General features: G+C 40.0%; 1 protein-coding gene across 3 annotated transcripts in view; it reads left to right on the top strand.

Moving 5' to 3' along the window:
• Positions 1-12,549, top strand: part of WDR7 (WD repeat domain 7) — a 291,523-nt gene that overhangs the window by 167,863 nt on the left and 111,111 nt on the right. For 2 of the 3 annotated variants that reach the window (XM_037034791.1, XM_037034797.1), the window contains one exon: positions 532-753. The exons of the other annotated variant lie outside the window; for it this stretch is intronic. In XM_037034791.1, the coding sequence (XP_036890686.1) occupies positions 532-753 (222 nt within the window). The remainder of the gene's footprint in view (positions 1-531; positions 754-12,549) is intronic. 3 annotated transcript variants of the gene reach the window in all.

A 12,549-nucleotide genomic window follows, 5' to 3' on the forward strand; every position in this document is an offset into this window, starting at 1 on the left:
AGAATTCTCTATTCAAATTCTTTGCCCATTTTTCAAGGTGGATTTTCTTATTGTTGAGTTGTAGGATGTACTATGGATACAATCTCCTTTTAGATGTATGACCGACAATATTTTCTCTCAGGCTATGTATTGTCTTTACCCTCTTGATACTGTCATTTAAAGTGCAAACATTTTTAATATTGATGAAGTCCAGTTAAAAACTATTTTAAAATTACTTGTGCTTCTGGTATCATATCTAAGAAATCATTGCCTGACCAAAAATCATGAAGATAGTCATCCAGATTTCTTTCTGCAAGTTCTTCAGTTTTAGCTCTTATATTTAGAGCTGTGATCCATTTTGAGTTGAATCTCTGCAAGGTCAGAGGTACAAGTCCAAGTACATTCCTCTGTATGTGGATAACCAGATGTCACAACACCGTTTTGGGAAAAGACTGTTCTTTCCTGAATGAGCAATATTGAATGTTTTTCTAATCGTATGTCATTTTGCATTGATATTCTTTTAAGTTATAGTCTTAACATTTTGATTTTCAGGTTGCCTGTCAAGCATCCCACAGATGAAAAAAATTTCTACGTCCTACGAGGAAAGAAGGAAACAAGCTACCGCTATTGTTTTACTGGGGGTGATAGGAGCTGAATTTGGTGCTGAAATCGAACCTCCCAAACTGCTGACCAGACCACGGAGCTCCAGTCAGATTCCCGAGGGGTTTGGTTTGACGAGCGGGGGATCCAACTACTCCCTGGCCAGACATACTTGTGAGTCTTCAAATTCCTAGTGCTATGTGTTGCTTCTCCGTGTCTGTTACTTGTTCACAAAATTCAAGAATATTGAGCATACCCTGAGTTTCAACTCAAACAGAACACTGAATGAAGTTGGAAAGCAGTACAATTTCTCTGCATATTACACTGTGTCATAGTTACCCAGACCTCTTCTTAAAAGTTGAAATGTGGTTTGTAAATGCATTTCTTAAAATAACACATGTCTGAGATTGGTGTTTTCAGAGTTTGGTCAAGATTTTAGCCAAAACTTATGAAAGCTAGCTTTACGTTAAAACTTGTAACTTGTACAATAATTTCTGAAAAACTATGCAACTCATCCAGAACATGATTTGAAAAGTCAGAGGTGGAGCTGGACCACCAATTTTTTCTTTTAAAAATTTTTTACATTTTCAACAGCATGAATGAGGATGTGTGAATTACCTCTATTTTTAAAAGATTCCAATACCAGTTTTAGATTTAAAATTACAACCACAGCTCAGAGGGCTGGTGCCACGTTGCCTTGGTTCTGTAGTCAGTATGTTAATTATAGGTGAGGGCATTTTACTTACGGTGTCATTTGGTGCTTCAGAGTAGGGACTTCTTTACATAAGGTCAAAATGTTTCTGCCGTGTTGCAAAATGATTTCCAACACTGTGTCATCTTAAGGACCACATACAATCCTACCGAATCTTGGTGCATCACAAGATATTCTTTGTAGAATGAATTGCAATGTATTCTTTTGGGTTTTTCAGCCTTTTAGCAAAGGAGAAAGATGTGCTATGTTCCTTTGGTAGCTATAACAGCAGAGAACTACATTGAATCATTGTCACAGATTTTTTACTGTGAAACCAAGGAGCTGTATTAGAGGCTTTTATTATCATCATTAGTAGTAGTAGCAGCAGTAGTAGTAGTATTTTCTGGAGAGGCTTTTATTATTAAAGCCCTGGTATAGATTTCACTGCCCTGCCCCCACCCCACCTTTGGCTCCTAACACAAAAAATATTTATTTGGGTTGGTAATCTCTGTTTGACACCGAAAATCAGGGAGTAACAACAACAACAACAATAATAAAGGTACTAATTCTTTTGAGCACAATTTTAAGCTCTTAACATGCATTAACTCACACAAGCCTCATACTCACCTTTGAAGGTGGGCGTCTCGGTTATCTTCGCTTTCCTGGTTAGGCAGTGGGGCACAGAAAGGCCTGGCCACTTGGCTGAGTTCAAGGCTCTAGGAAATGCAGGTTTGGGCCGAGCACCATCTGTGGGTTCCACAGCTCGTGCTTTTGACCATTATGCAAACTGCCACTGGTCAGTGGTTCCTAGTGGAAAAGGACTGAATGACTAACCTGCGTTATCACCTTATGTTTAAAAAGCACTTTCTTTTCTATCCTCGGTACTTGACCTTCAAAATGGAAAGTAACTTCTTCCAAGTGACTCAGCCCAAAAGTGGTAAAACTCGAATTTGAATGCAAGCCACTTGTGCCCTGAAAACCCCCGCCCTCCTCATTTTCCACTGGGGCACACACGCTTTCCCTCCTCCACACTTGCCGGCTCGGCAGGCGTGCCTGGGCTCCTGCCTCTCACTCAACTCTACGAGTTCTCTGCTTTTCCTTGGTGACACCCTGCTCCAAAGGGCACCTTAGTTCGGCCCGCCTCTGTGTCACTCCCGACAGTCTGGGACTGACGGGTACAGCTCCATGTTCAAAATCTTGGCATTAGGAAATGGGAGGTCAGTGAAACTTGGAGTTGTTTATTTACTCTGGTGGCTTTCAAAGCCTTTTCCTCACCCTCTCCCTATGAGTATCAAGAAATTTCTAATCCCTTGCACATTTTTATGTTGACAGCTTAAACTAAGCTGAAACGTGTAAATGATAGAATTGGGGGGATATTATGATTATTGACATTTAAAGTTAAGCTTTTGTTCTTTTTAATATAATAATAAAATATTTACCATAAATATTTCATATCTATTATTATCCGTTTTTAAAAAATATGTGACAGACTTCCCCTTAGAAGTCATAAATCTTATATCTGATTGTTTTTCTTAAAGAGAGATCATTTCTACCCTGACAAATAGGGAAGGTGGTCATTTGCTTATTTAGCATCCAGAAATTAATTCCTTTAAACTAACTGTGTCTTAAAACTATTCATGCTTTCATGAAAACTCTCAAGATATTCCCATTTGAAGGGAGTTACTTATTTTGAAAACCACTGATTTTATCCAACAGTTTTTGTATAATTTCTCAACAATATTCTTTTGTATTTTTTATTTTTCTGCAAGGAAAGTGAACATAAATGCTTTTCTATGGAATTTTCCCATAGCCGAATGTAAGTGTCTACACATAAATATAGGAACATCATAAATTTATGAGTGGGTGACTGATTGCACCCAAGCCATTGGCTGGTTGCTAGGCAGATTAGTTTCTACTGCATTGTCTTAGTTACCTAGGCTAGTACTGTTATCATCCCTCTTCTAACCACGTTTATCTTCATATGAAATTCTGATACTCGTTCACTTCCTTCCATATGTCTTTCCTTCTGTATATTAATTTCATCTGCAAATTACAACTACTGTGGCTAGAAAAAGAGGAAACAGGTTAGGAGAAAAGGAGAAATTAAAATGCTATGGCAAGTGGAAATAGAAATTTTTCAAAGAAGCCTTGGGAATTGATGAAAGAATCAAAGGGTCTTAGTGCCTGTCAAGGGGCCCTAATGCCCATTTCTGACTCGAGGGAAACCCTGAGCTGATCTGAGCTGTGGGAGGGGTTTTGCATGATGCCCCTCAGCCCTCCCCAGCAGCAAATGAAACACACCCAAACATTTAAAATATTTAAGTGTCGTGGAACCAAGTTTGTTCTTGAAGCATTTAGGGCAAAAGACTAGCTGTGGTAATGCAAAATATAATTCTTAGCAAATTATATTTATGATTATTTCATGGAACCAAAAGAAAGAGATTCTAAGAGATTTGTAGCAAACAAGAAGTAGTATATAAAAATGAATGGTGTAGCTAGAACCTATTAGAACCAGATGTGCTATGAAACCAAGGAGCATTTTACACATTTTTTAAAATGTGTAAAAAATGGCCTTGATATTTTTCTTACTTATTATGGTTGTCCAATTTTATTTGAATAATTATAAAATATTATAAAGGTCATCATAGTTTTCTTTTAACTTTCCTTCCATTACACTATTTTTTGTTTGTTTTTGTTTTGTTTTTTTTTCCAGTAAAGATTTTAGATTACTTGGTGGTAAATGTGCCTACCGCAGGGATTTTTTTAAAGCCTTTCTTATTTGAATTGAAATGTTTTTATTATATTAATAACTCTCAGTTTAAATCTTGGTCTCCTGATTAGAAACAGATGTCTAAATGCTGTATGTCTTACTCAGGCTCCTTCTGATCAGTTCCGTGTAAAGTTACCCAGTTACAGTATCAGCCTGCAGGCAGCGGCTGTGTGGGACGCTGTGCTGTTGTGTATGTGGCATTTAGAATGGATTGGCACCGTTCAGCATCGAGTCCTTATGGCATCCTAGTGAGTGAGATAGTAATTATTATCCTCACTTTGAGATAAGAACATTAAGTTACAATATTTGATGGACTTTAATTGCTGATGTAGTTAGAGGTGTAGATAATGAATTCCGACTGCTGGGTAAAGCTGTTGTATGAAAACTCTCCCCCCCCACCCCGCGTCAGATCCCTGTTCATTACCCGCCCTGGCAGGAGGGGAGAGTGGCAATGGGGCTCAATTCAAGTCACCTTTAGTTTTGTAACATACTTTGTACTTAGATTGGAGTAGATGGGAGTCTTTTCTGGGCATTACACTTTACATAAAATGTCAGAATCACACATCGAACACAGCTGGAGGGCTCTGGCTGTGAAGAGGCCTGAACTGGACTCTGTTGCTTTGCACCCTCAGTCAACCAAGGGTCCCTCTGAGTCACCGTTTCCTCTCATACAAAATAAAAGGCCAGAACCTTTCTCTTTTTAAGCCCTTTTGTCCAATTAGTCCCTCTGCCTCTGCAGGGAAAACAGAAGCATCCCAGGAAGTCCCCTTCTTCATAACGCTCTCCTCCTCTCCGCCAACTCCTTTCCTCCCTCCACAGAGGGAGGGATGCTCCCTGGTTTTGCGACAGCCCAATTCCAGTAGAGGTTCTTCAGTTTTACTTGGATCCACAAAATCAGGAGGCCCTTTTAGACTAGGTTAGGGTATTCTTTATATCATGCCCTTACAGAGCGTTTCGTTCTTCCTTTCACTCGGTGCCTTCTGCCCAGTTTGTAATTGTGGAGTTATGCTGGCCCATCTGTAGTAAATCCCCTTTTGATCTCTCATTAGCTTTTTGACTTTGGGCAGGTGTCATAAGTCATTTCCCCAGGCAGCAGACTTTGAGACAGATTTGGAGGCGGCAGATTCTGGGATCAATACCCTCAGGGAGTGAGAGAAGCAGGACTGGGCCGCATTTCAGTCGCCCAGAAAGCTTACACCTCGGGAACTCTGGAGCTGGGGTAGCCCTTCAAACTTGTCCTGAATTAGGACTGAGGGCTTGGCCTCTCTGTCTTCACGTCAGTCAGTCCCTGGAATCAAGTCATGGGTGCCCTGAGAAGGGGTGGGGACTGGGGGTGGGCAGCTCTCTCCCATGTGAGGCAGGCCCCACAGAGGGACTGGGGGGAGATTTATTCACCACTCACACCCCCTGCGCCTGGGAGGGAGTTCTTCAGTTTCGGAGGGGAGGAGACGGGCAGCTCTCCGGGTCTAGTCAGCCTGTCACTGATCTACATGTGTCCCCATGTCTCCTCCTGTCAACAGGAAGGGAAAGGGGAACTGCCATTCACTTAACATGCTTTCTATTCCAACTTCATACGTGTCTCTTTCACCCTGCAAGGCAGACATTTCACCCAGCACCTAGCACCCTACAGGGCCCAGTCATAGCCAGTTACCAGAATTGACTCTGTACAGGCATTTCGCTGTGCTCTTTACCTGCATTATCTTATATAATAGTCTAACCCTATCAGGTGCCATTCCCACGTCCATTTATCAGATGAGAAAACCGAAGCTCTGCCCCGTACTCACTAGAGCTTTGTGAAGTTGGATGAAATTTAGGCAGTAAATTGAGGGCACAGGTTAAATGTTTTCAAGGTCATACTGCTGAAAAGTATCAAGTCTGGACTTGAACATCTCTCTTCCAGCTCTAAATGAGTGTGTTATCACCATTTCACACAGTCATCTTGTGTTACGAACCAGAAAGATTCAGAAGTGGTGCTGAACGAACAGAGGGTCAAGTCAGCAAGTGCAAGGTCACCTTTGGACATCTACTGAATCGTTCCTTCAGGAACGTGCTGGAGCCGTGGAGATACAAGTGTGTGGAAAAGCCACAGCTCTGTCCTTGTGAAATGGCTTCCGTCTGTGGCGTGAAATATTTAGATTAGAGAAAATGAATTTTTCCGCACCACGAGACTTTAGAAATACTATAATATTAGGATTCTTTAGAATCTGGCTGAGGTGTACGACCTCACTGATGATACATGGACGATGCTCTGTGTGCATCTGTGTTTCTGTTCTGGGCAAAGGATCCACAGATTCAATTCTCAATAAATAGTCATTAAAATAAAAATGGACAAGAACTCCAAGAGTTTGTTAGATTAAATTGCTTATCTACGATTACGATCTTAAAAAACGGTAATGTTCCTCTTTATTAGTTCAGTTATAATACCACCATATAGGAGCCTCAGTTAGATGTTACCTACAGAATATTTTAATTCTGTGAAAAATAGCATTTCGAGTTTTATTTGGCGTGGTGTTTGACTTCATTTTGCTGAGGTCTGCTGCTGTGGAAGGGACCCTCCAGATGCTTCGCCTGCTTCCTAACCATCCGTGTTTTACTTAATGGTTGAGGATCCTTTTGCAATTAATTTATTTCCTAAATTTTAAGGTAAGAAAGTTAAGCCAAATCTCCAATGCTTTATCAGCAAGATTAGGACAAAGTCACTGCAACAATTAGTAGCAAAACTAGTGGTAGTCACAGGATATAAAACAAAGAACCAACAATAAGGAGGAAAGCATCTTGCCATTTGCAAGGATAAGCAGTGACACAGGAGTGCGTATGTCCGTAGTTCACAAACCAGGCGTCCGATGGTGTTGCTGAGCTGCTGCGGTGGCTGGAGATTGCTTTCCCCCTCCCTTTGCCTCATTTTTCGGACCAGGACATCCTGGCGCTGGGAGGTAACCCTGCCTCCCTATCCAGCAGCTTGCTCACTCTTTCATTCTTCTCACTGCACTGAAGCAGCTTTCCACCACCACTTCTCACTTGCAGTTTTACCATCTGGTTCCAGATGCCACTGGACCTGCATCGCCGTTGCAGCTTCTGGGTTTAGCACTGCAATTCCTCACTCGGGCTGTGTGCTGGGGTCTCAGGCAGAGTGCTCTCAAGATATGGGAGCATCACCCTGCAGTTCCTATTCAGAAAGTAGGGGCGGAGCGAGGGCATCTGTGTTACTTTTAAGGCTTCATACGTTACTTTCATTCATAGCCAGAGTAGAGAAACACAGTGTACTATGGAATCCTTTTGTTATTTTAATTAAGTATCAATGGTAGTTCTTGCCACTAAACTACCTTGATGTACAAATCGTAATTTTCTTTGTATTTTAAAAGGGAAGGGATAATGGGAACAAGTCTGAGTGAATGAATGGCATTTACATTATTCTCTGAGCTAATTCTTCAGTTACCACAGCCTTTTTATTGTAATTTCATGACAGTCAGACCTCGGTTCTCAATCGTCTGCCATGTTAAAGGATTTTTTTCTTTTTTTTTCTTTTTTTAAATTTATTTTATTGATTATACCATTACAGTTGTTCTATCCCCCCTTCATTCCCCTCCACGCTGCACACCCCTCCCCCACCATTCCCCCCCTTTCATTTATGTCCATGTGTTACAAGTTCTTTAGATTCTATATTTCCCCTACTATTCTTGCCCTCCCCCCATCTATTTTCTACCTACCGTCTATGCTACTTATTCTCTGTACCTTCTCCCCCCTTCTCCTCCCACTCCCCCGTTGCTAGCCCTCCATGTGATCTTCATTTCTATGGTTCCACTCCTGATCTAGCTGTCCTCTTGGTTTGCTTTTGTTTTAGTTGTGGTTGTTAATAACTGTGAGTTTGCTATCCTTTCACTGTTCATATTTTTCACCTTCTTTTTCTTAGATAAGTCCCTTTAACATTTCATACAATAAGGGCTTGGTGATGATGAACTCCCTGAATTTGATCTTATCTGAGAAGCACTTTATCTGTCCTTCCATTCTAAATGAAAGCTTTGCTGGATAGAGCAATCTTGGCTGTAGGTCTTTGGATTTCATGACTTGGAATACTTCTTTCCAGCCCCTTCTTGCCTGTAAGGTCTCTTTGGAGAAATCTGCTGACAGTCTGATGGGAACTCCTTTGTAGGTGACTGTCCCCTTATCTCTTGCTGTTTCTAGGATTCTCTCCTTCATTTTAATCTTGGCTAATGTAATTATGATTTGCCTTGGTGTGTTCCTTCTTGGGTCCACCTTCTTTGGGACTCTCTGAGCTTCCTGGATTTCCTGGAAGTCTATTGACCAAGTTGTTCATGTAAAAAAAGTCTTGGTTGTCAATCAAAACTTCAGTTTTTGACCCAACAACCTTTCATGCTAATACCTATGTTATCAGTCACCTGTCTCTCAGGCAACAAACAAAGGGAACAGTGCACCAGTATGAGTATGACTCAGTTTCCAGTCAAATCACTTCTCACATAGCCTTCCAGAATGAATGAACTTGAAGGACTAAGGTTCCACTGTATTCTGGATTGCGTGGGTTTCAGTCTTGACATCACAACAAAGGAACTGTGTGACCTCAATGTCTGGTGGCTCAGTTTCTTTCACTATGAGAAAAATAGGAATAATGACAGCACCTGCCTCACAGAATTATTGTGAGGAGTTAGTAAGTCAGCGTATAGAGAGCACTTAGAAAGTGCCTAACACACAAGCGTTAGTTGAATGTTAGTGGTTATTATTGTTGCTAGAAATGTTTATAGAAGAATAAGGAAAGGAAATGGCTCTTTTTAAGGCATTGCTAACTAATAGGATATTTATGGATGTATATGCTACTTGAGAAAACCTTCCTAAGAGCCTTAGGAGGTAGGTATTGCTGTCAATAATTTATGTGTGAGTAGACTGACTCACAAAAAGTAAGTAGCTTCCTAAGATTATCTGTCTTGTGAGAGATTTGAATCCAGATGCATTTCCCCCACAAAAGCCCAGGATATTCTTTCCTACTACACGTACTTATTCCCACTGTTCGTGGTAAAGCACATTCGTTCCTGGAGAATTTATGTAAAAATGTACTAAAACACCCAGTTTTTTGTAATTACTTATTTGTAATTGGATGGATTTCTCTGTGTTTCTTACCTCGTTTCTCATTTTAACCAAACCAACACAGATCAAATGGAAATTTTTACCCTTTTGTTTTTGCTTGTGAATAATTTATGTTCTGGGACAGCTTTATCATTTTTAACAGAGATCTGACACTTGCATTATAGACCCTGTTTGGTGATGTAATCCCATCCTTGTTCTCCCAAAATAACTTTAATTTGCCATCATTTTTTGTTAATTCACTACACTTATGGGTTTTAGGTTACTCTTCCATAAAACAAGCAAGTTGGACAAGGTTATTTCTAAGGCTACTTCCAGCTAAAATTACAGGGTTATATGAAATTATTAATGTGATTTATCCTTATTCTAACTATAGAGTGCTTGTGTTTATTGCTACCACTTGAGTTTGCTTTTCTTATTTTGCTTGCTCCACACCAACTGTTCTGTCTGCTTTTGCAGGTCCCAGTAGTCCACAGCTATGCGTGTGTTTGAAGCTGGGCGTCTGTACATATTGTTCTGCCATCCCTTCTTATGGACCCTCATACCAGCTTCCCAGGCTACTGTCATTTCTCCATAGCATCTTTTCCACACGTGTCCAGCTTCATGGACTTGTGTTGTGTCGAGTTGAGTTCAGTAACTAAATATAATGTCTGTGGCGGTTTGCAATCTATATCTTATGGGAATGAAATATGAAGTCATTATACCACTTTTTTTTAGTCCAGAATGTGATGAAACATTGGCATAAGACTCTGCCAACCATCTAATGTATGTATTAATTACCTTGATTCAATTTTCAATTCTAGTTCAAGTTTTAATTTTCTCGATTTTTGTTCCTAGGCTGCCTGAGTGACAAGTTTTAGCATTGTATTGCCCGTGGCAAACCCCCACTCCCACCACTTTTTTCTTCTTTTTTTTGCATAAGACATTCCTATTTCTGGTTTTTAAAATAATCTTGGTCTGAAGTTTTCTGACAGCTCTGCAGAATGAATGGTTCCTTCCAATTTGTATGCCTTTCTTTTTTCAATTACAGTTGAAATTGAATATTATTTTATAATAGTTCCAGGTGTACAGCACAGTGGTTAGACACATAACTCGCAAAGTGATCCTCCTGGTAGTCTAGTGCCCACCTGGCACCGTACGTAGTTACTACAATATGGACCGTATTCCCTGTGCTGTACTGTATGTCTGTGTGCTCCGGGGTCATTCTGACCAACATATTTAATTGTGTAAGTTCCTACAGTTTTGTATCAGCGGGAAACAATAGAGCACATGTAGTCTACTGCCTTGAGAAAGCTGCAGAACCTTTGATGATTCTCTCAGAATGTCTTTCAGTAAGAAGTGAACTTAATTGTAGATTCCTTTAGAAAACACAGTTTCCAAGACTCTTTTGAAAGGGTGTTAGAGTCTTGTTTTATTTCTTTACACTTTGGTCTCTGTGATGATACACCAAGGACGAGTGGACTTCTTGGTACAAACCAATCCCACTGAAAGCTTCCAGAGCCCGAATAGCCCAGAGGACCCGAGTGCTCCTGTGACATCAGTGAATGCAGAGCTCTGTCCTGACACCTTTGGCTTTCAGGTCATTTCCTGTAGTGAGTGCCCTGGGGCTCCGCACGGAGGGGTCAGTGACTGCTGGGCCCTTGGCAGTCCTTCCGGTGCGGCAGCACGGACGGATCTTGGAATCTTGAAGCTTGGCATCCCATTGTATCTGCAAAGAGAAACCTTCAAAGACAGGGCTAGACTCTCAGAACAAATACAGCCCCGAAAGTCTAGAAGCTGGACATTATGCAACCTTCAAAAACTCAATGATAATCAAAATTCTTGATTTTCCCACATAAACCTGCTCTGGTTGCGGCCTTCGTTGTCACAGCTGATGATCACTCTTTCTTCCTGCTTTCTTAGGCACAGTTCTGGTACCTCTCTTCCTCTCACACACAACATCTAACCCATCAGGAAATCTTGCTACCTTCAAAATATATTAAAAATTGAACTACTTCTTTCCACCTTTATTATTCTGACCCTGGCTGACTACCTTCCTTTCTCACTGAGTTACTGCCAAGCCTTCCAGCTTCTGCAGTTCTCTGCCTTCTAGTGGGCTTTTAATAGACTAACCATGGTAGTGATGCTTTTAAATCTGAAGGTAGATTAAATCACTCAAGGGTGTCCAGATGATCAATCAGGGAGACAGATACTCAAAAATCAGTAGCTTTTCTATATACTTGTAAACAAAGTAGAAAATATAGAAATCATTTTACGAAAGACCCATTAAACGTATACACACACACAGGTAAATGTAGGTGTTCCGGCTGTATTCATTGAAAACATTTTTCTCTTTTGCCCCCACTAAACTGCTGTTTGTGAAAATCAGTTGATCCAAAAGGTTGATCTATTTCAGGAACCTCTCTTCCCTGTCTTTGGTCTATGTGTCCCTTCACCAATACCACACTGTCTTGGTGACATTAAATTTAGAGTGAGTACTGACATTCTGTAGCTTAAGACCTCCAACTTAGTTCTTCTGTCAAAATTGCTTTGACTGTCCTAGGTTATTTGTAGTTTGATTTAAAAAAAAACTGGAATCTACTTATCAATTTGTATTTATTTAAAAAAATGCCTGCTGCAATTTTTCCTGGAATTTTCTGGAACATATAGATGAATTTAGGGAGACTTGACATCTTAACAATATCGAGCCTTCCAGTTTGTGAATTACACTATTTATTTATATTTAATTTCTCTCAGCAGTAGTCTGTGGTCACTTTCAAAAGGTCTCACAGAGACCTCTGGTATCTCAAAGAAGAGGAAACAGAGAGAATGACTCAGGAAAAACACTCGAAGAAGTAAGGGCTGAAACCTTCCCGAGTTAGATGAAAGACATGAATTTACAGATTCAACAAGTTCAGCAAAGCCCAGACAGGTTAAACTTTAAGAAAATCACATCCCTGACACATAATTCGTGTAGTTTGTGCTCAGTTTTTGCTGTTACAGATGTCGTACTACAGTTGCCACCTCTGCGTGTTTGCTCGTATTTGTCTATGAATATTTTGTTGAATCACTTCCTAGAAGTCAATTCCAGTGTCAAAATTTATATGTATTTTGAATTTGGATAGCTATATCTGATTGTTCTCTAATCAAGTTGTGTCATTACTCCTTTGCTTTTTGCTTCTTTATACCTCTTTAATCAGAGGGTGTTAATAATATTTTCTTGTCTGCCAATATGATTGGTGAAAAATGATACCTAGTGTTATTTTAATTTAATTTATTGCTATTTTAATTTAAAGAGAATCTCTTTAGATTCTTTTTCTTGTGTTTACCACTTTTTAGTTCTTCTATAAATGTCCTGTTTGTGTTTATTGTTAATTTTTTATTGAGGTATAATTGACATATTAGTTTCAGATGTACAACATAATGATTTGATTTT

Source organism: Sturnira hondurensis, unplaced genomic scaffold (genome assembly GCF_014824575.4).
Source record: "Sturnira hondurensis isolate 20B ecotype Veracruz unplaced genomic scaffold, ASM1482457v3 Scaffold0001872, whole genome shotgun sequence".
NCBI classification, from domain to species: domain Eukaryota; kingdom Metazoa; phylum Chordata; class Mammalia; order Chiroptera; family Phyllostomidae; genus Sturnira; species Sturnira hondurensis.